This window comes from Amaranthus tricolor, chromosome 5, assembly GCF_026212465.1.
Source record: "Amaranthus tricolor cultivar Red isolate AtriRed21 chromosome 5, ASM2621246v1, whole genome shotgun sequence".
NCBI lineage: Eukaryota > Viridiplantae > Streptophyta > Magnoliopsida > Caryophyllales > Amaranthaceae > Amaranthus > Amaranthus tricolor.
The window spans coordinates 18013364-18038023 of record NC_080051.1 but is presented as its reverse complement, the minus strand read 5'-3'; the positions used below and the strand labels follow the sequence as shown (position 1 = coordinate 18038023).

At 31.8% G+C, this 24660-nt stretch overlaps 2 protein-coding genes and 1 long non-coding RNA gene across 3 annotated transcripts; 2 read left to right on the top strand and 1 right to left on the bottom strand.

Annotated features, from left to right (window-relative positions):
- The first annotated feature begins 2735 nt into the window (after window positions 1–2735).
- Window positions 2736–8440, top strand: LOC130814340 (uncharacterized). The gene is made up of 3 exons (XR_009042372.1): window positions 2736–2892; window positions 6867–6955; window positions 7513–8440. It is a non-coding gene; the product is annotated as an uncharacterized LOC130814340 (long non-coding RNA).
- Window positions 8441–11460: 3020 nt separating this feature from the next.
- On the top strand, window positions 11461–12231 carry LOC130814337 (histone H2B-like). Its single transcript, XM_057680456.1, has one exon. It carries the CDS (start codon window positions 11537–11539, stop codon window positions 11960–11962), a length of 426 nt encoding a protein of 141 aa, XP_057536439.1. The 5' UTR covers window positions 11461–11536; the 3' UTR covers window positions 11963–12231.
- An 8674-nt stretch (window positions 12232–20905) lies between these two features.
- Window positions 20906–21996, bottom strand: LOC130814335 (histone H2A). The gene is made up of 2 exons (XM_057680454.1): window positions 21594–21996; window positions 20906–21371 (listed from the first exon to the last, which is right to left on the bottom strand). Exons 1-2 carry the CDS (start codon window positions 21804–21806, stop codon window positions 21129–21131), a joined length of 456 nt encoding a protein of 151 aa, XP_057536437.1. The 5' UTR covers window positions 21807–21996; the 3' UTR covers window positions 20906–21128.
- Between the last annotated feature and the right edge of the window lie 2664 nt (window positions 21997–24660).

Here is a 24660-nt window from a genome sequence, read left to right as displayed (position 1 = left end):
CCACACAAGTATTTAAAGTTTTCCTTTTTAGCAAGTCTATGAGTGACTTTATTACTCTCTATAAAACAAAATAAAAACTCAACCCAACCAATAAACTTAACAAAAAAAAAGACAAATTTTTTATTAAGATCATCTCATTATGAAACGGCTTAATATAAATTGCCCTAATATTTAGTTAAAAAAAATTGGAAAAAAAAGTTTTTCATTTACTTAATTATTTTTTTAAAATAACGTTAATTGGGCTACTTATATGGACTCGTCTCATAGTGAAACGGTCTCATACAAGACGTGCTTAAAGAAATAACATTCTCCATGAGGACTTCATTGTGAAACACCATTCTTACTCAAAGCTTCCACGACAAACTTAGCATCACCCTCCACTTTATTGTCCCTTAAGTGACAGATCTTTATCAATTTCAACTGACCACTGTTATAGTGGAGGATTCAAGGTTCAGAGTCCTAATCGTTATCATTAAATGGATGAAATTTTAAGAAAATTAATGTGAAAATTTTATTTAACCACAAATATACGGTGAATGTGTAGTTGCGGATCGAACACAAGTAAGCTAGTATAAATAAATTTGCTAATCTCTACTATATTGCTTTAAGAGAAATAAATGATTGGTTGATATAAATAAATTTGCTAATCTCTATCATATTGCTTTAAGAGAAATAAATGATTGGTTGATTTTGTTTAAGAAACTAAGAATTACAATAAAAATGTGTTTTGACACTATATGATGAAGATGTATAGGCTGTCAGGAATCCTTAAATTCTTGTATGATCAAACATCTATTAGTGTCTATAAAATGTCGGATTAATTATATGATTAAATATGATCTAGTTAATCTCAAACTCTCGCTCTGTTAATTAACTATTAAATTTAGACCCTATTAACTCAATTCACCGCACTAGTTTTATCGAACGAATTAATAAGAATTTAATCAAAATTTACTCTGAAACAGAGTTGATCCTAATCTCACACATTGATTCTATTGATTAGTTCAACAAAGAATATTTAATTTAGGGTTATTAGCACAATTTAATCACTTTAATCCTAATTTTATAGGCACTTTTGATGATCTATCATACTTAAATTATAGGTTCAACCCCTAACCCTAGAAAAAGGATCTACTCACTATTTATGGTGAAAACAATAAATAAAAATATCTTAGAATTAAACTAAGCATGATAAAAGATGATAATAATGAATTTTGCAAGAAAAACAATAATTAAACTATGAGAGGTACAATTAAAGATCTAAGACACAAAATATGAAGAACAGTATCGTAACAGACGCGACTTTAAGCACTTTGATTTTTGTTTTAATTAAGTTTAATTGTCCGTAAATAATTATAAACTAGTTTAAGCAAATAACAAAAAAATAAAAATCCAATAAAAATATTTTAATAATAAATTTCAAGTAGGTTAAATAGTCACTTAAATATAGTACTCCTTCAAATAATGAGGTTAATTCTAAACTTACCCATTTCACTGTCTTTTTTATAATAATGTTAGTAATATTAGTAGTACATAAAAAAAATGATGATAAGTAAAGAAAAAAAATAAATAAAAAAAAAAGGAAAAAGAAAAGGAAAAGAAATCAACATCACGTGAATAAAGTGGTAAAGCATCCTATTTCTTTCAGCCTTCTTTTTTCTAAAACACTAGACTACTCTCTTAGCTTCTGGAAAAAAAAATGCGAGACTTAATCATTTTACTCACTGATCCAAACACTCAACCCAATCTTCATCCCTCAGTCGCGCATGTCACAGCTCAATCCAAACACTAATTCTATTGACATAATATGTTAAACTAACTCGAAGCAAACTACATCTTTGACCACAACATAGGCGTAGAAATATTCTATAGCCCTTCAACGCTCATCCATGCCAATAAGCGCTAAAACCTGCTGCAAGATCAAAACAAAGCTATCAGTATCAAATTTAATTTAAGACGGTGAATATTAACTAAGTTTTGTTCCTGCAAGTAAATCCAAAAGATCAACTAAAAAGCTGAAATTAGTAAAGAGTGTGTGATACAGAGGATAATAATTGGTTGCTATTTGATAATTTTTCAAAGTGTAATCCAAAAAATATAAAGTTCTTCTTTTATAGCTAGATACACTACAAACAAGAGCCATAAATTTCGACATGGATTCAGATTACAAAATTTTAAGTTTAACAAAAAGATCAATAAAGTAAAACTACTTAATTAAGATATAAAACAAAAGATCAAACAAAGTAATAAAGTAATACTACTTAATTTTAAGTTTAACATGGAGTAAATTGGAAATGACAAATAGAATATACATTAAGCAATTTTTACTTAATTCATTCCCTTTTGATTTTAAACAAAAGATCATAATATCTATTTTTAGGAAAAGTAAGTATTGGAACTAATTAAGATATTTAAGTCATTAAACAAAACACCATGTTCATTTCTATCAGTCAAACAACACAAGATAATGACAATAAGATAGTGCAGTGGATAACATTATCATGGTTAGGGGTGTTCAAAAATATCCGTATCCGAAAATCCGATCCGATAACCCGCTTTCCGATTTTTAAAAGCGGATAAATAACCCGGTTTCCAAAAATCGGATAACCCGGGTATTCGGGTCGGATACGGATCACGAATTTAGGAAAACCGGGTACCCGGTATCCGTTTTTTTTTTTTTTTTTTTTTTAATATAAAAAGAGAAATTGAAAACCCTAAAATCAGATTCTATCTACTGAAGCTATTCAAGCAGTTCAATCCCTCAAACTTGCCAAATCTCCGTCTAAATTAAAGCAAGTTCTGAATACCAGACTTACTCGTCTTATGAAAGCTGATTTATTGGATACTTTGACTGAACTTCAGAGACGAAATCAATAGGATTTAGCCCTTAAGGTCTGCCATTCCTCTCTCTCACTTTTCTTCCTTATTTCTCTCATCTTTATGGTTTTCCCTCTTTTGGAATTTAGACAATTTATTCTTAACTATGGGAAATCATTGTTGTTAAAAGCTGTGTTTAGAATTGATGGAAAATGTTGCTTATTAAGGAACGAACTTAGGCCTGTTTTCTGCGAGATTGGTTGCTTATGATAGCTTATGTTAGACAAATAGATGGGTATTTGCTATTTAGTAGAAGTAATTAATGGAGTAATTAGTTTTGAACAAGGAAATTATGACAATCATTTTGACTAGCCGAAATTTATACCTCTGAATCTCTGATATAATCAAGTTAAACGCAAAATTGCTGCTGCCCGGTACATAGACTAGTTAGTTAAGTATTTTAATATTATTTGAATTATATGTTTAAAAAATTGTTAAAAGAATTAAGAAATAAATAAATAAATAAATAAACAAAACCGGGTCGGATCCGGAATACAATTTTAGCTATCCGGAAAACCGGATACCCGGTTTTTCGGAACCGGGTCGACCCGGTATCCGGTTTTGAACACCCCTAATCATGGTCATTTCTTCCCAGTTTAGTGAATTTAGCATTTGAAAGCGTAATACTCATTTAGAAAGTTTGATGGATAAAATTAACATGGTCATTTCTTCCCAGTAGTTATAGCAGCACACAACAACATCGATAACAACACCACGGTAACAACTACAACAGCACGCACAAGTTAAATCTAAGAAACGATATGAAAAACAATACGAGAAAAGATTGACAGAAGGCAAGATAAATTTAATAAAATTAGTAATGTTAAATGTTGTTGAACAACTCACAGGATAATTAATATTCCATTAGGATCACGTCTCTAACTCATTGAAGCCTACCAAGTTAAATCTATCCTATTTAGTTAAAGTTAAAGAACAACATTACACATTAAAATTTTGACATTACTATACAAACTACTGCGCAAATTAAAGTGAATTTGAATAAAAATTGATATGAGATTCACAATACAGTTTAACAATACAAATTGATGCAAAATTGATATGAGATTTGAAATACAGATTAGTAAAACTGATTCAAACAATACTCATGGCTTTCTCGGCGCAAACTGTACTGATTAACAAATTAATTAAAAAACAATATAAATATTGATAATAAATTGATTTAAACAATACAAAATTGACTCAAACAATACAGATTAACAATAAAGACTAACAATTTATTCATAAAACAAAACACTAAAATGAAGAAATACGAAACCCTAGATTGAAGGCGTACAGACCGAAGAGTACCACCCGATTAATCTGCTCATTTTTCAAATTTCAAAATCTTTATCTCAAATCTAATATGAAAAACAATACGAGAAAGATTGACAGAAGGCAAGATAAAAATTAATATTGATAGACAATTCACTTACCAAATCAACAATATTGATCAGATAAATTCTACAGAACCATCGCAGTTGATTGAAGACAGGGGCGAGAATGGCAATTTTTTTTTCTTAGCTTTCCCTTAAAAGAGACGAATAATAGGAGTTATGAAGGAGATTGAGAATGGCGGCTCATTACCCGCTTTCAATTTCTACCTTCTTTTCATCCTCAAGGATGAAGGAAAAAGGAAGATAAGAATGAATTTGCCATTGAGGTACATTTCTACTTAAACAAATTTAATTGCTTGATTTAAATCTTCACTAAATAAAATTCTAAGTTTTGTATTTGAATCATGTGGAAATTATGGAAATTAGGTCAATTATTAATTGTTGGGTTTAATTTGATTAGATTGAAGATGAATACATGAATTAAATTAGCAATTGGTGAATTGAATGTAAAGGGGAGAAATTGATATTTGAGGTACATCAACCAAGATAAACTTTATTGAGTTTAATTTGTATGTGTAGATAAAAATTGTTGTAAATTGTTGGAAGTATGATATTATTGGCATTAAACAAAATGGATGATTGTTATTTAAAGTTGAGATTTTTGTTAGTCTTACTTTAGTTTAGGTTTTATTTTGAAATGTTAGAAAAAATGAGGAATAAAATTTAGTTGTTCATGATAAGAGCTAATCGTAGAGTATTTTTCAATATTGAATTGATTTTAGATGCAAATTGAGCGTTTACGTGTTTACCTTGAAGTAGTTATAAATTGAAGTATAGAAGTACTCTTTGTTGTTGTTGGTCTATTAAAAAATAACGTTAAATTGGGTATAATCTAAGAGACAGTGACAAATAAGTTGACTAGCAATAAAACGGTGAACAAAAGTTGAAAGTGAATTGTACTTGTAATTGATTAAGAAGCGAGAAGAGTTGAAGTTAGATTTAATATGGATAAGGATTGAAGATTAAATAAATAAGTATGAATCAAGACTATGATTTAGTTTATTGTGTCTATGACGATTAGCATTTTCTGGTTAGGTTTATATGAGTTGATTTCGTTAGTTGACGTCATGAAGTGATTTGTATAGTTGAGTGATCTTTGGTAATTGAGAATTATGTGATTATATTGTTGAGTTAGGATTATGAATTGGTGTGGCTAGTTTGGAATTATGAATTATTTGTTAGTTCGGATGATGAGTCGGTTTATTTATTTTAAATGATGAGATAATTATTGGTGAGTTTTGTGAAGTAAACTATGAAGTAAGTTATATGGTTAGAATTTAGTTAAGTTGTGGAAATAACTATAAATTATACGTTACGTGACAAAAATTAATCAAATATTATGCCTACATTGTTCATAAGTATCAATTTGTTTACTAATATGTATATAATATTATTGAAGATAAGAAAGATTAGAAGGACATTGACTCAAAAACTAAAAAAATGTGATGCTTGAGATAAAATAAAGGGAAATTGGTGGTTTAAGTAAATAAGACATATGAATTAGTTGTATGAAAGCATGAATAAAAGGTTGTTATTTCATAAAATCAAAGTTAAAGCAATATAAACTAATTACGTCAAATCTATTGTAGTTATTATTAACCATGTGGATGTTTATATTAAAGATTTCGATTTCATAGAGAAATCGTATTGACGAAGCTTGTCACCTTACTGTAATTAAAAATGTTGGATTTTTTATTCAAATCTTTAACAGGGGATTACAAAGGCATGTATTTCACTTTACTTGAGATTAGTTTGATTACAAGGAAATGCTCTTCCTAAAATAGAAAGTTTTTTTTTTTTTTGAACCTTGAAATTATAGAATAGTAACAGAAAAGATATAGATGGTTTAATGTTTTGACACGGTTGGGATTACCTCTGTGGTGTCTCAAGGAATTGGAACCTCGTCGGGATTATCTCGACACTACTTAATAGTTGGGGGTAAATTGATCAGTACCCCGGACTTAGATCTTCTGCTACGGTTTGGCCGTTTATGGGGTGTGCACATTAGGGATCTTTGTCTAATAGTTATCCGGAGGGCCTAGCTTGCCCAATGAAAAAGAAAATTTGTTCCATTTCCTAGATTTATGATTTAAAGACTCTAAAAGGAAAATTTTTAGTAAAGAAAATAGAAAAGAAAATCCTATTCATTCCATAGATTAAGGATTTCTAGACTTGAAAAGAAATGTTTTCGCATAGATAGTAGAAAGGTATTTGATTTATAAAAACAGAAAGAGAAGAATCAGTTTCGTAATGTATTTATAAAATAGTTTGTTTGCAAAAGAAAATGATTTATAAGATATAATTAATGTATCCTACCTACATATGTATTTGGATTCATGGTACGATATCTAGCTCAGGCTGTTTGATTAATACTACATGTCGACCTACATGAAGGTTAAAGTAAGGTGAATTCAGAAAGCAACATCAACATATTTTGTGTAAATAATTATAAGATTTCCTTTCCGCTATAGTTTTACGTATAATTAGTATTTTGGTTGGGTTGTGAGAGAAATTATATTAAGCTATGTTAAATGTGTACTCAACATAAGCTGACTATATGGTTTTGTTCTTTAAACATGTCCTCGTGGGAGACAGATTTTGAGAAGATTGATGAAGTCAACGGCAACTAAAAGTGTAAAGATTAGTAACCAACAAAGTAATCTCAACCAATCATATAAAATAATGTAAGTAAGGAAATCTTTTATTTAAAATTATTTTAGCATTGATTTTGGATTATTAAAGAAAAGATTCCACCCTTTGAGGTGATGTGATTTCGAAATGTTTGGCGTCTGTGCCACTGGCTGGTTGTTATTTTGAAATGTTGGTTTTGAACTTACAGGGTGATTTTTCAAGTCAAAGAAAATTTTGCTTTATTCGATTTACAAACGTAACTCTGCCAGATTTTCTGCAGAAATTTATATATTTTAAGTCGTTTTAAATGATTCTTATAAGATAATTTGTTTACATCTTTCGAAGGTTGTAAACTCTGATACTTAAAGTCCTTGATAAATGTCTAGCGGATAATATAATCAATTAAGTAATTGATTATATTATTAACGTAATCAATATAAGTATGAAGCTTCCGCATTCGTTTAGATTAATCTTGTTTAATCACCTGGCTAGTTTCGAATTGTTACAAATACTACTACTACTAAGACAATTTAGAAAATAATAAACTTTGACAATAAAATATTAAACTATTACAATTAATGTAATTAATGACAAGAAATTAAAATGACAGGAGATTTAATGCTAAAGAAAGCTTACAAGAATTAAAGAATGTTTAATGGAGTACCAAAAAGAAGACCAAAAAGAGGAACCAAAGAACAGGAAGTAGGAGGAAGAAGAGATTTTTCCATCTCAACCCCCCTCGTGCTCAAGGGAGGCTTAACCTAATTTCCCCTTATTAAAACTCAATTAACCTTAGGAACTTAATTAAATTAAAGATAAGATAAAATAATACAAAATTAAAAATAATGAAAAAAAGGTTGCACGGAATGAAGAAGGAAAAACCTATTCGACGATCATCTCCACGCCCAGGAAGCCGAGTCGGCTTTTTAGGCTGACAATTACAGCTAAACTTATAATGGTCGTTATCTCTTTCCCAGTTGTCGGAATTGAGCATATAATATATCGTTGGATAGCTCTTGAAGTCTAATTTACAATTTACAATGCCGCAAACCATGCATTAATACAATATTTCTATTAAAAGTTATGACCAAAGAAGTAGACATGTATCAAATTCCACCTCAAAACTTTTGTATTATAAACACTCTTCTACTCAAACTCAAGTTGAAACCTTTTATTTGAATCTTTATGCCTTTTAGAGAATACATAAATGAAAATTATGGCAATAGAAAAAGTTATATGCAGGAAAGGACGACAATCGACAGTCGATAGGCAACACAAACGTCAATCGACAGGGACAACAAATGTCCAGGTGGCCGACATGAGGCTTTGACTAGTGGGTTGTGGTCTTGGTAGAAGCTTTAGGGTTTTAATGAATAATGAGAGTAAAGGTTAGGGAGAACTTGAGAGAAGTACATGTCTGAGAGGATTACGCGCATTACTTCACCCAAAATTTTCCTTTAAGTTTTTTTTAAAAAAGTTCCCCGAGGCACGTGCCTAGTGGGCCCCATGTAAATTCATTAATTACCGTGTATATTTAATTTCAACAGTTTTATGGATCAAAGATGTCCAATAACTTTTATAACTAGCACTAAGAACCTGACCTTGTGAATTTGTAGTTATAAAACCAATTCCGACTAAGCTGATTGACAATATGAATTAGCAAATACAAAAGAATAGTGTATATAGAGAATGCATATATATATATATATATATATATATATATATATATATATATATATATATATATATATTATGGAAAAAGTAAGTGAGAATGCATATATATCATACATATACATCAAGTTCATTTCTCTTCAAATGTCTTACTTTATTCTAAATGGCATAATGAAGATAAATGTCTCTTATATCTTACTTTGCTTCATATGACATAATGAAGATGATTTTTCCTTAATACGTTTACTTAATTTCAAATGACATAATGCAGAAGAATTTCCTTTCATATGTCTAACTTATGTTCCAAGTAAGATGATGTATATTAACATGTGTTTTAAACCTTTAATAAAATCATATAATCAAACAATATAATAATTTAACATCATGGCATAGTACCAATAAGCATCTTATGGAAGGATGAAATAATTGGCGAGTGAGTGCCAGTATGCTTTTCCACATATCTATATCCACCTAAAATTTTAATACCTGTCATCTACCCACCACTCATGGGTGGATAACATTTTATGCACACGTCTGTCCACCTAGATGTGCATTCAAACTCTTTACCGCTCACTATGGCCAACTTGATATACCCTTATGGGTATACTTACTTATACCTGCCTTGCATTCATTTTATGTCTCATGCATAAGATCGAAGCAGTGTGTATATTTAGTTGTATATCTAATTTATTAAAAGGTACAATGTCTATAAATAAAATTGATATCCATAATTTTTTGTCAATAGCTTAAATAAAAATATACAAAATGAATATAGAGTAGTATATTGTAAATTTGGGGAGGGCGGGTATGAGGCAAGTAAAGAGTGTATAGGGCATAGCGGATCGGTATGCAGTGGGGTGGATGGATATAGGACGGGTAAGACCTCATAGTCACAACCTACACACTATATATGGTGGGTAGGATTTTTCATACTCATATTAACCCACTATCCAACTAATTTATAACCATACCCATCTCAATTTGGGTGGATGCGATGCAAAACCCTTATAGTTTTATCCGTATGTTACCCCAAATCTTATGTCATTCGGTGTGATTTTATCCGATTATTACTTTGATGTGTAACCTCATACGACTTGATTATAATTATTAATATATAGAATTGCAAATATTTTGAATTAAATTTATATTTATATAAATTAGCAAATTAAGTTTCCATATAAATTATAAAATTTAACATTCATGTATCGCACGTAGGGCTAAATAAAGTTTAGTCTAAACCGCAAAACAAACAAAGTCAAATCATAATTTTAGTAATTGATCTGGCCTACAGTCAAAACAGTTTGCTCCGAGTATTTTTAAAGGTGTTCGGTATGGTCCTTGTTTTTTTAGAGCTGATCGGACCAAAAACTGTAATATGATCGAAAATCATAATTTTATTATTTATTAAAATAGGTAGTTACCTAGATATTTGAGATATATAAATATTTGATGCAATAACAAATATATTAATTTAGAAAGAAAAAACAAAAATAAACAACATGTGCACCCCTTATCGCTAGAGAAACTTTCAATAGGTGTCACGCTTCTCTTCGAAGTTTTATTAAGAGATGTTTTGGTGCAGGGATGGAAGATACTTACCAAAGTGCAACAAGTTAGTGTTGAGACACAAACACAAATCATTGTTGCGACATTTGCATATTACATCCGAATAAATTCATCAAATAATACACTTTTTTGAGTGTTGGAAGAAGATCCTAATTTTATACTATTGTTTGGGCTTCTGAATTTTGAGTTATCTCTTAGTTTAAGTTGTCATAATAAAAACGTTAGCAAAATAAAATACACTATTAATATAATCATATTTTTATGGTTGCTCAAATGATGTCAAAATAGAAGACATAATTGATTTTATATTTGCATTATTAATATATATTTTAGGTTATTGTATTATTTTTTTATAATTTATCTTAGAAAATTATTTACTTCTATTAAAATTTGTCAAATTATTATTGATATTTGATTAATGATTTATACAAAATAAAATATAAAAGTTAAGTATCTAATATTTATTAAATAAAAAACTATCCATTTTGACAATAACTTTTGCTGAATTAAAATATTAACCAGCAGAGTAAATAACAACTACTTATACTATAGGCTATAGCTATCTAAAAATTACAGTTATCCATAACTATTTAGATAGTTGATAAGTGCCTCACAACTCCCTTATACCAAACACGCCCATAAATACTTTTTACGTTTTGAAATACTTGCAATGTTCGACTTTTCATGTAGTTCATATACATAATTAAAAATTCTAAAAACAAAATTCCATTAAAGTATATTTTAACTTATAAATTTTGACCGATCAAAAATTAAAAATAATAAATATGTAATACTCCCTCCTATTCAGCTTATGTGTCTCATTTTCTTTTATGATCAAGTCACCTTAATTCTCTCATTTCTATTTTTGGTATGGGTTTTTGACTTTTATGCCCTTAGTAGCTTTATTCTATTTTCAATTATAACCTTCATTACCCATACTAATTTTCCTCCCTTACATTAAGAATCCATAATATCACTCTCTTTCTTGTCCTTAGGGTTCCACTTTTGACTCTTTTTAAAATTCGTAAAAAGTCAACTAGAAAGTGAATAAGAGGGTATATAATATTTTAAATATTGTAAATAATTAAGAACTTAATTTTTTTAACAAAGTCGTCCCCAACAAATCTACAACCGCGCCACGACGCTGAAATCTTTATCTCCGGAAAAAAAGGCGGAAAATGAAAACTCTTCAAAATTTCAATTATTTTTGGAACTCAAAAGATAAACCACGTCATCGATCCGTGACAATTCGCTACATCCAATCACAAACAACTTATCATTTCTATATAAACACTTCCCCATTAGTTTCAATCCTGAATCCAACCAATTCTCAGTTTCTCTCTCCAAAGCCATTCCGATTAAAAATCCTTTTCTCTCTCTAAAAATTATCATTAACAATGGCCCCTAAAGCTGAAAAGAAACCAGCTGAGAAGAAGCCAGCCGCTGAGAAAGCTCCGGCTGAGAAGAAGCCGAAGGCCGGCAAGAAGCTTCCAAAGGAAGCCGGAGCCGCTGCCGGAGACAAGAAGAAGAAGAGAACCAAGAAGAGCGTGGAAACCTATAAGATCTACATCTTTAAGGTTTTGAAGCAAGTTCATCCTGACATCGGAATCTCTAGTAAGGCTATGAGCATTATGAACAGCTTCATTAATGATATTTTTGAGAAGCTTGCTCAGGAATCTTCTAAACTTGCTCGCTACAACAAGAAGCCTACTATCACTTCTCGGGAGATTCAAACTGCTGTCAGGCTTGTTCTTCCCGGTGAATTGGCCAAGCACGCTGTTTCTGAAGGAACTAAGGCGGTTACAAAATTTACTAGTTCTTAATTGTGATCTTTGAAGTTGATGTATTAGGGTTTGAGGCTTTGGTTGAATTGTTGTGGATTTGAAAAAAATTGGGGTGGTTTTTTTGATTGGAGGTTATGCGATTAGGGTTAGGGTGTTAGTTTTAAATATTATTGTCCATGTGTTTGATCTGTAGATTATTAATGTTTCTGAGTCTGTATTTACTTTATGCAGATATGAAATAGTATGACTTTTGTTTAATGGCGAGTATTTATGTTTCAGACTTGAATTATATTATTTCTTCATGTTGATTCTGATTCTAGGTTATCTTGATTTCTGTTTTGTGATGAGGTCGATTACAAAAGAATTTGTGTTAGTTGTCAATGGTCACATAATTTTCAATTGATACAATACAGTAGTTGATTGCAAGCATTTGAAATCTTTCGTATTCAAGGCTCGTAATATTCTCTTTTGAAAAGGATAATAATTTTGTATACTCTACTTCTATACAAGAAGGAAGGGGTAATGTGATCATTCGAATTTCGAAGTAGATAGCTAATTGAAAAAGAAATTGCAAAGGGGAATTAAGCGGTTGCTTTGCCTTTAGTCTTGACTGCATTCATTGTTACTTTGCAGATGGCATTTCTTGTTACAACCTCACCGTCTACTATCCTTATGATTTAATTTTTTCAAGAACAGATAACATTAAGCGGTTGAAGCAAGACAAAAAGTAACTTTTTAGTTTTATTTATGCTGTAAGGGATTTTCCCTGGAATAGGCTGGTGGGTTAGTGAAGGTATGTTGCCCAAGGAGATTCTGTAGTTTGGTATTGTAATTTCAATATTAATGGCTTGAAATGTTAGTTCATTGTGGTTTTCCGGAGGCATTGATTTGTCTGTTCGAGTGTCAACTCAATTCATCATTTGTGCAAATTACCAGCATACTCGAGTTAATTTTTGGTCATTTTGGGTGAATTGCAAATTAGTTGACACTAGTTTGATATTATCATTTGTGATCTGATGGGTATTTAGTTAATTTTAGGCCTTTTGTGATGATAAAGTTTGCTCTGTTGAGCAAGTAGGCAAAAGAGTCTCTGCCTATTTAGTATATTATGTGGAGAAGACTGAAGGCTTTTTTTTGGTTGCTGGTTAATTTCATTTTGTGAATTTTGGTGTTTGTTTATCGTGTCACTGTAGTATCTTATGTTAGTCGTGTTTTGCAGTTCAATAACAATTCTCCAGCATGTTGTGAGTTGTATGGGAACTGATTTCTTGTCGTCGGGATGTTGTTTTGGCATTGCTTGTTCTTTGTTTTGGGCCATTGTTTTATGGCAAAACCAGCATTGCTGGAAATGTTCAAAACTCAATGATGGTGTTCTTGTTCGAGAATGAGATGTTACTTTTGGTGTTGTTGAAATTCAGCCATATTTTCTGAAATATTCTTATGGTGAAGTTACACCCTGTCTTTGCTTATGGGGTTTTTAAGGACACAAGTCATTGGGGGTTGGAGATTGGTGGATTGCTTTTGTGTATCTGGGGACGGGTGGGGTCCCTAAAAACCTGTCCACAATTTCTTTTGCCATTTGTTCAATACTTTGATTAATAAGCAATCAATTCTTACTTTGGAGTTTCACTTGACCCAAAAATCAGGTCAGTACTTCATGATATTTTGAAAAAATGCTTCCAAAATAAGGTTGGCGGACTATCCCTTTATGGTTACTGGTTCATAGTAATTTGCTCCAGATTAATTGATTTTAAGTTTGTATGCTATACCATAAATTAAATTGACAAATACTCTCCTAAAAGTTGTGTCTTTACTTCCCTCCAAGCTCTGCATCACTTCCTGGCTCCTGCATATGCTTCTCTTAGTGGCACCCTAAAGTTTTCTTCATGTGCTGTGGTGATTTTAACCTCCTCCGATAATCATAATGTAAAATTTTATATATTTTCTTACTGCACAGCATACAATTCCTGATTAAAGAGTTTTTAGGTCATTTGGTGCACATAGGGAAATGGAAAGGAACCAACAAAAGGAGTTTTCATATCATGTTTGGGTCTGAAAATCATGTAAAAGATGAAGTTTCGCAATGAGTGTTAATTGGCTTTCTCAGTCCACCCCTCGCTTTTTTTGGCTCTCACATCCGTCACCACTAGTCGCAGAGCAACACTTGTTCGGTGGTCACCACTCACCACCTTCATCTGAACAATAATTTTTTTAGAAATTTAGATTATTTTTCCCTTCCTCTGCCCATCAGTGATTGGGCGGTGTGGTGTCAGTGGTGATTTTGCTTTTTAGTAGTGGTATGATGGAGGTGAGGCTGTTTTTTCATGTGAAGTGGCTAGTGGGGGACAAAGACAAGCATCTGAACACAGGATGAAATTGATACAATGAGGATGATGCCGGTGCTCCAAGGACCAACTGGAGGTAGGTTTACAGCGGTCCAATCCCTGGCGTTGTAGTTGTAACTTGTAGCTGGTGATAGTGATCGACTAGTCACCAGGTTGCTGGACATGGTAGAACCGTAGAATGTTGCATTGTGACCTGGTGTTTTTAAACTTTGCTGACCTGTGGAATGATTTGAGAAGTGGAAGTCTCTGGGTTGGGTGTGGGAATCAAAGTATAGGACTTTGGGGGCTTTTGAAAAAGAAAAGGGCAGTTAAGGCAGTAAAAACTGCAGCTAATAAGGGCTTTGACATCCTTTCTGTATCTTGATTCAGCCAAAACAAACATCCACTTAGTCCTTCTAACTGCTATGTGATCAAATCTCACCCTCCTTCCCTCCTTTTCCTATTGACAATTGAATGTTATAGGTTTTGAGTGTAAATTTATGTGTCTGAATGTTGACTTCACGTTTCTTTGTTTATTTAGCCTCTATAAGTATTTTTATGTTTATTTTTTTCTGGAAATATTTACAGCCATAATTGCTATGCATGGGATGTCGAGTAGGGGTTGAAAAACTTTAATATATGGCACGGTGGCGAGGTTTCTCCTTTCTGCATTCCTTCGGCAAAGAGAAGTCCAGGTAAGATCCAGTTTAAACCATACTCCTTAGGCTATATCCAATATTTTACCTTCTCTGTGGCATTGAGGAGATGTGCTGTTGTCTCTAGGTTTTCCCTTTGCTATCAAAGTTAGCTTTATCTAGTGCAACATTTGATTTGATTCATTCTCTATAGGGTCAAAGATTTATATTTCTTTGGTTTCGTATTATAATTAGCAATAAATGGCTCATTAAAATATATATTATGTGATTTTTGCCATCAAGAGCCAATCGAAAATAGCCTTTTGATAAGGGTGCGTACCCGATATATCCGATCCTCTAACTCCCCCTTGGTTGGGAGCCTATGTAGGAGCCACTTAATGACATTGGAGGTATTAAATTGAATTTTGTATTTGAAGATATGTAATTATTTTAAACATAGGATAAACGGCTGAACAACCAAATCAGTGGTGAGCCGGTAACACTTAAAACCCTGCATTTAGACGGAATGACTTATCTGCTAATTAGAGAAATATACTCTCGATGTCCAGATTTGTTTCATATATTGATTTAGGTTGCCAGAAATTGTTGTCATACAGCTTTTCTTTTTAGTAAATAAATGATTGAGGGAAATTTGTTCAGAATGAGAAAAGTTGAGTGACACCAATCACCATGGATTTATGTGGTTTTGAAGAAGCTTGCTGATGGACTATCTTGGAGAAAAGTTTGAGTGGTATCATATATTGTGTGATTTTAAAAAAGCTTCTTGCTAATGGATTTGCTAAGCTTTTTCTTAACATAATAATTTAGAAATGCCAAATGTGACAAGTGGTAACAGGGAGGAGGTACTGTTAAAAAGAGCACCAACCATCTCTTCTAATAATGCTTACATTAGTCAAAAATAAACAACTAAGGGCGGTAAAATTCTACTCCTATCACCCGTTTTCTATTAGGTTAAGTGTAGAAGCTTTAACTACTTACCAACTTTTGTTGAATTTCGGAGCATTTCTAGTTGTATAAATAGGATGCTCATCACTTATATTTTTCTCATCCCATCATAACATCCTCGAGTTGTAAAGCAAAGTGAGAGCAATATTTTTTGAGTTAGTTGTCGTAACTATAAGAGATAACTACTACAATATAGTAGTAGTAAATAAAGTGTCTCCTTATATGTTTCTAGTGCTATTAATATTACTTTGAGCATTAGTTGTTCAATACCACTCTAAATTTTATTGTCTACACTATTAGAGGCAGGTCTATTATGATTTGTGGGACCCACTTTGGTAAATCATCAGTTAGGGACTAGTAAAGTTAGTCAAAATAATTTTGTTTACCTGAGTGATCAAGTGTTCACATTAAAATTTCATATGTGCGCAATCCGGGATTGTAAAGTTTTTGGTGAAAGACCAAACTTACTTATTACTTAAGAGACATAACTAAGTTATAAATGGCTGATATTGAAATTACTTGAGTGATGAAGAAATCGATGCTCAAGGGTTTTCTAGAATTGGATATCAAGGAAGATGTAGTTTGTGTCGGATGTACACTATCACTTTGTTCGAGAGAAGGTTCTACGAGGTGAAATCCAATTTATGGAAGTGAAGACAGATGACCAAGTTCCTGAAGAGTCATGCAGGACCTAAGTTTGAGAAGTTTCGTAAGCAACCTGGTATGACCTCAAGACTTACTTTGAGAGAGGGTGGTTGTTGAGGGGGAGTACTAAAAAGGTCACCCTCCATCTCTTCTACATGCTTACATTAGCCAAAAAAATAAACAACCAAGGGTGGTAAAATTCTACTTTTGTCACCCCTTCCTATTAGGCTAAGTGTAAAAGCTGTAAGTACTTGTTAACCTTTGTTGAATTTTGGAGCATTTCAAGTAGTATAAATAGGATGCTCATCACTTGCATTTTCTCATCCACCATAGCATCCTTGAGTGGTAAAGCCAAGTGAGAGCAATATTTTTTGAGTGAGTTGTAGTAAGTATAAGAGTGAGCTGCTACAATATAGTAGTAGTATATATATTGTCTTCTTATATGTTTCTGGTGCTATTAACAGGCCCAACTCTTAACATGAGCTCCAAGAGCAAACATTACATAGACATCATATATTGTCTTCCTTGTCTTGTTAACATATGTTGTTTGAGCAGACATTACATAGGCAGATTCCAAATATTGTCCCTCTAGTATTGGTGTTGAATTATTCTCCAAATTTTGTTACACCTTTACATCTTGAGGTCCAAAGGGCACATAGTTTCTTGAGGCTGGTAGTTGATACTGACAATAAATTCTTTGTCATACTTGGAACATGGTAGACATTATCTAGCTGAACTTTCTTGTTGCTGAACCGCAGAGTTACCACCGCCTTCCAATATGGATATTTGGCAGCTTTGATTTATTTGTTGTAATAACAACTTGACCATGCTTATACTCGGATATACTCACAAACTTTTCTAAATTTCCAGTTCTGTGATTCAAACAACCAGAGTCAATGATCCAATCATCTTTGTAATTGATCATGTTATCATTTGTTGTGACAAATGCAATTTCCTTTGGTTCGCTGTTGCAGGTTAACACGAACATCATGTCGAAAGGTTGTTCTTCCACATCTACTTCATTTTTTGAACTAACGGCGTAGGATGGTTGAAAATCCCATTCCTTTTCGCTTCGTTTTTCTAGCTCTACCGAAGTTGCAACATTCTCTTCTACTGTCTTAGACCGACATTCTCAAGCATAATGTCCCTTCTTACTAAACTTGTAGCACACGACCTCTCGTCGTATCTGAGTCTTATCTTTATTCTAATTTTTTTGTCGATCCCAAGCTCCCCCTAAATGGAATGCCTCTTTTTTCTCCTCCTTTCCGGAATCCTCATGACTTTTGATTTGACTTGCAAGGTAATGGATTACTTGACTCACCTATCTTCTCACCACTCTTATTTGAATTTTGGTTTCCAAATAAAGTAGTCTGTTCATCCTTAATAGAAACTCCTGACATTTGTTTGTTTAGAGCTTCCTGATTAGCTAATACATTTTCAAACTCAATTAGAGTTGTTTGTGTAGCCCAACCTCGGATTGCCGTGACAAGACCATAAAAACTCGGCTTCAAGCCGTGCACAATGATCTTTCGCATCCTAGTCTCTGTGAATGGATTCTCTGGATCCAACTTTGTGATTTGCTCATACAAAGTCTTGACTTTAGTGAATTATTGGTTCACTGTCAACTTATTTTGTTGAATCGACATTAGCTTGTTCTCGAGCATTTGGAGTTAAGCATCGTTCTTCTTTGAGAACAAACCAGATAATGTATCCCACTCCTCCTTGGGTGTCTTTGCATCCTTAATGTGGTGCAACAACTTGTCCTCAACTATTGCTTCTAATACGTACATCGCCTTTTCAGCTTTCATCTTTCATTTCTTTAACTCTTACATCGGTTGGTACTGTTGTATCACCACCACTGATTATACTCTAAAGGTCTTGACCCAACAAATAAAATTGCATACGTATGCTCCATGTAGTGTAATTATTTTTGTTAAGTTTCTCAATATTACCGGATGTACCAGCAATATCCGCCATTTGTGACTTAGTTACGTCTCTCACGTAATAAGTAAGTTTGGTCTTTCACCAAAAACTTCATAATTTTGGATTGCTCACAAATGAAATTTCAATGTGATCACTTAATCACTTGGGTAGCCAAAATTATTTTGACTAATTTTACCAGTCTCTGACTGATAATTTACCAAAGTGGGTCTAACAATAGACCGTTTGGCTTTGATACCAGTTGTTGAGAATTTCGAGGTATATTTATGTGAAAGGTATAGTAAAATAATAGTGTGGACAATGAAATTTATAGTGGTATTAAACAACTAATGCTCAAAGTAATATTAATAGCACTAGAAACATATAAGGAGACAATATATATAGTACTACTATATTGTAGTTGCTTACTCATATACTTACTATAACTCACTCTAAAAATATTGCTCGCATTTTGGTTTACCGCTCAAGGATGCTATTTTAGGAGGATGAGGAATATGCAAGTGATGAGCATCCGATTTATACTACTAGAGATGCTCTAAAATTCAATAAATTTTGGCAAATATTTAAAGCTTTACACTTAGCCTAATAGAGAGAGGGTGATAGGAGTTAAATTTTACCATCCTAAGATGTAAATTTTTGAGTAATGTAACTATGTAAGCATTGTTAGAAAAGAAGGTGTTGGATGCCTTTCTTTAACAGAAATTAGTTATACAGAGAAAAAGTAGGTTGTTGAATGTTTTAGACAAGTATGTAGCTGGCTAATCTGACCGTCAGAGTGATGTTTGTTGATGTATCAGCAAAGATTTGTTTTAGTGCTCTAAAAATTTACGAGGCGGCCCTGGAGCATCACAATGACAAACACAATGAATGGTGCACAGACAATTGCTTTTATATGTCCTACTTATCTGCTAAGTGTAGTTATGTTTCATCTTTGATTCTCATTGCTCTGTTTCATCTTGTGCAGTTTGTTTAGTCTTGCTTTATGCCTCCTGTGAACTCAGATTGTTCGACATTTCTCACACCGAATCCAAATCAACACCTAAGCTCTATATCTAATTCTAATGCTGCAAAGTGCTACCGAAACATCCATCATTATCATATTCGGTATATCCCGTTCATATAAGCTATGATCAGGACCTGAATACCCAACTCTCTAGCACCCCACATTTGAAATTTCTGATACTGAAAGAGATGAAACAAATTGGTACACCCTCAATTTGTTCTGCATACGAAGCGTGACAGGAAGAATTTTTTGCACTGCTATTTTAAGAACCAAGGATGAAAGTTGATTTTCTTTCGTCTTGTATATTTTTAGTCGTGTTTTTGCCTTTGGCCTGTACTAATTTGATTGATTCATCCCTCAACTAAGAATTTCATTGTATATCAACGTTAGATTTCATTTTTAGCACCAAAAACAAAAGAGCTAATTGTGTGAATATTGGCATCATTTATAAGTATTGAGTTTTTATATATCTAGTACAAATATTCGTGAAATAGTCTATAATACACTCTTTATGTTTTTGTAGTTTCTTTTAAAACTTACTTTTTATTTTGAATTGTTTCTTTTATTTCACACTTTTAAATTCGATAGTAGGTTCACATTATATTTGATTTCCTCTTTCATAAACTTATTGTCATTTTTTTTATTATTAATAATTTTTTTAATCTAGTAGAAGTATCTTATTTTCATTTATCTTACTTTTAAGCATTATTTGCAATCTATTACTTCTTTTGATTAACTTTTATATCCAATCTTGTATTTTGAAATTTAGTTTGAACATTATTGTTAGACAACAATTACGGTTCGTTTGGTTAGTGATACTAAATGGTAGTAATGAAAATGATTTATAGTGTAAAAATTCATTAAAAGTTCATGGTAATGAATTTTGATAAAAAAAAATTTTTTGTTTACAAATTTTCATTACCACCTAATACCACCTCTCCCAATAGTAATGCATTAAAATAAATTTTATGAAAGAAATAAGATGATTGAAGTTGGATAAGCAAAGCCATAAAAGTAGTTAAGAGATTTTTTAGCCAAAATTACACTAATTTTTCATTCTCATTACCGTCGTTTATTATAACCTACTAAATAAGCCATTAGTATAGTATAAACATTGGTTTAAACTTCCCATTACCTACCTTCCTATTGCAAACTTTCAAAGTAATTTGGGAAAGAAACTCCATACATACAAAAATTCACATATGATCCATATAGTTATTATTTTTTCCATTATTCAACTTTTCTACATGAATTCATATAATCACTCCATCTTTTTCTCTTGCCCAACAGTTCATATGATCCATATAATCACTCTTTTCATAAAATTATGCCAAATCAAATGAAATATTTAATTTAATTAAAGAAAATATTCCCAACATACAAATAAAATTAGTCATTGAGAAATTAGATAAGAAAACCCACAATTCAAATGTGATAAATCAATAAGCTAACTGAAAAAATATAAATGTTGAGGAAAAGATAGTATTATAAATGAGTAATCCAATAACACTAGAGAAATCGAATCAAAAAACTATTGATTCAATTCCTATACAACCAAGATACTAAAACCCTATCGTCTCATAAACCCTAATTTTAACATCTAACATTACATACAAAAACATTAATACAGTTCCAACTTCATTTAATTTTTCCCTAATTCCACCAACAAATTATCACTAACATCAACAGATCTAAGCTTTCTTTGGTGATTTGGTGGCTTTGGATGGAGATTTAGGCTCTTTGGGAGTCTTCTCTGCAGTCTTCTTTGGCAACAAAACCGGATTAATGTTTGGAAGAACACCTCCATGAGCAATTGTTACTCCAGCTAACAATTTTCCAAGCTCATCATCGTTCCTCACTGCAAGAAGAACGTGCCTTGGGATGATTCTATTCTTCTTGTTGTCTCTTGCTGCATTTCCAGCCAACTCCAACACCTTCATTTTTTTTCAAATCCGAATCTAGGGTTAGAATTTAAATCATAAAAACAAAAACAAAGCTCAAAACTCAAAAACCGAATAAAACTGTCTGTTAGTTTAAAGAATTGATTGAAAACAGATCATGAATACATCAAAAAGCATTTGCCAGAAAATGACTCATATTAAAATCTAGCTTCGCAATTTTCTTCGCAAACAAAAATCAGAGAGAAAGAATGATACCTCAGCTGCAAGGTACTCAAGAACGGCAGCCAAATAAACGGGAGCACCGGTACCAACACGTTGAGCATATCTTCCTTTCTTCAAATACCTTCCAATTCTTCCAACTGGAAACTGCAAACCAGCTTTAACTGACCTTGAAACTGGCTTCTTCTTTGGGCCTCCTCCTTTCCTTCCGGCTGCTCCTTTCTTTGCCTTTCCTCCAGTGGAATCCATTGTTAGATTTTTTTTAACTTTCTCTCTCTAAAAAAAATGGAGTTTTATTTCGCAGGAAAGAAATAGTTGAGATGGAGTTCGAAGTGAGATGAAGTTATAGAGGGGAGGGAGAATGTTTATAGTAAAGCTGTCAAAGAGCAAGAAATGTAGTGCCCAGATTGGATCGTGATTTTACACCGTTGGATCTTATTGTATCCGTGGTTGAACTTTGTTTTGATTGCGATCCGTGTGCCTTTGAATAAACCAATAGAAAAGCAAGTCTGAAAATGTATTTTTTTTTTTTTTTTTTTGGAAATTTTTAATCCCGCCACCGTAAATATATTTGTATTTTCGCCTTCTTGCCGCTCATCAGCTTTTTAAATTAGCTCGACTTATTTTAGTTTTTGTTCCTTTTTCTTTTTTCCTATTCCACTAATATTAAAATTATCATTACACCAAAAAAATAAAAAAATATTGTAGTCATCAATTTCGAAAAACAAAGTTGCAAACTTGCAATCACCATCACCAAAATTTAATAATTGTCATTGTAAAGTTGCGTGAAAATTTTTAATGTATGAGAATTTAGTTTCTTATTAGTTGCTATTTTTCTAGGAATTAAATAATGTTGTTTAATTGGTCGTATTAATTTTACAATAACAACAATATGTAAAAATCAGTAACAAAAATATGTTTTAATAATTAAAAATTTGTTCAAATAAGCAAAAATCAATTACAATCATAAAAATTAAGTACGCATACAGACAAGTTGTTGAGGCATGAAAACATTAAAATGTTATGTTGAGAATATTTTCATCATATATTCAATATAATAATAGATCTAAATGAAGTAAGAAGAGAAACTAATAACTCATGAGGTAATCTTGAATATTGTCTTTACAAAGAGTCAAAGAGATAACTATAAAAGAGGTGAAGGAAGTTTTCAAGAAAATTGAGAGTGAAGAAAATAATAATGCGAAAATAAAAGTATAGATCAGGGTTTGGGTTTTGAATATTATTTGTATGATTTCTATGAACATTACAGCTCCATACTTATACACAAAATGCTAATAATAAGAAAGGAAACAAAATCATTACCATATTTCTATACATGAATTTAGGCAATAAAATAATAATCTTAAACATATGAAAATAATATACTTTCCTATACTCCCTTTCAAGTTAGTTCACATGATCACCAATGCCGAACTTGCACAGAGCAGTACTGAAAGCTTCAGATGCTACAACTTTTAAGAGAATATCAACAAGTTGATCTTTTGATCTGACAAATGAAAGACGGATGATCTTATTTTCTAGCTTCTCTTTAAGAAATGTCTGTCAATCTCAATTCGGTCATGTTGAAGTCGGTTCTCAGAGATGCTAATGACTGCTTTACTGATACAATATAGGTTACATGCCTCTTTCATCTTAGTTCACTCCGTCGCTTCCTAACCCAGAGCATTTCTGTCAATCTCAAGTGATGACCATATCGTCTACATAGATAATAAGACATGTGATTCAACCATCATTTTTCTTGAGGAATAGAGTATGGTCAGAGTTACTCTGTTCATAGCCAAACCTTTTCACAACTGCAGTAAATGTAACATTTGAGAAATTAATAATTTAAGACGAGTGAATATAAGAGAATTATTAGTACGAGAATGACCTCACACTAGTGGAAAAAAACGTATATGCTACTAATCATTTGCTGCGGTTTTTAATATAAGCAGCAAAAAAAAGGAAAAACAATTAAAAAAAATAAATTCCACAAATGCTGCTGTTTTCCAGAAGCCCGCAGCAAATAACATCAAATGCTGCGGTTATTTCTTCGCCCGCAGCAGATAAATTCATCAAATGTTGCGGTTTGTTCTTTGCCCGCAGCATTAACCTCTTCAAAAACCCGCCATTTAACGTTAAAACATGCAGTTCGTTCTCTTTCATTGTTCAAAAACACGACTGTTGCATTCTCCTTCAAAACCCTCTTAAAAAACCTGCGGTTATTTCTTGTCTTCAATCCCTCTTCTTCATCATCTTTGTTCTTGTTCTTCTTCATCATTCTTGCTCTTCTTCATCATCTTTGCTATTCATTGTTGTTGCCGACTGCGGTTATTTGCTCTTGTTCATCTTCAAAACTCACGAATTAAGGTATTATTTCTCTTTTTAATTTCAATACATACGAAAAACCTTTAAAATGTGGTTTGTTAATCTACTGCATACGAAAAACCTTCAAAACTTAAAGGTCTTGTTCATCTACTGCTTTAAAAAACCTTTAAGTTTTTTTGCAAGTTAATACATATGAAAATTAGTGCTATTTTTTTTGTTTTTCTTTGTAGATTATTACATAACCCACGAAATCAAGGTAATTTCTATTTGTTTTGTAAATTTGCAAGTTTATATTTTTATTGTTTCACTTGTAATTTAGTAATTTAGTTAAAAATGTGGTTTGTTAATTATTTGCATATTTAGTAATTATTTGTGAATGTGGTTTGTGTGGTTTGTTAATTATTTGCATATTTTGTTAAAAATATGGTTTGTTGTTATACTTATCTTTAATTATTAGAATTAGAATACTTATATTTCTCAGGTTAAATGATTTAATTTTATTATTTATATTTTGAATATGATTTTATTTACAATGTAGTGCTTAATATTGAATTATGAAATATATAATTAAAATATGTTTGGTTATATAGAATTAGAATATGTTTGGTTATATAGAATTAGAATATGAAGTATATGAAGTATGAAGTATACAATGTTAATTATTCAAAGTATATATTTTTAGGGTTAAATATGTTTGTTATAAATAAGTATATATGTTAAAAGTTGTGTATTAATTTTGTTTTGAATTAATTAATCACACTAATTAGGATGACAA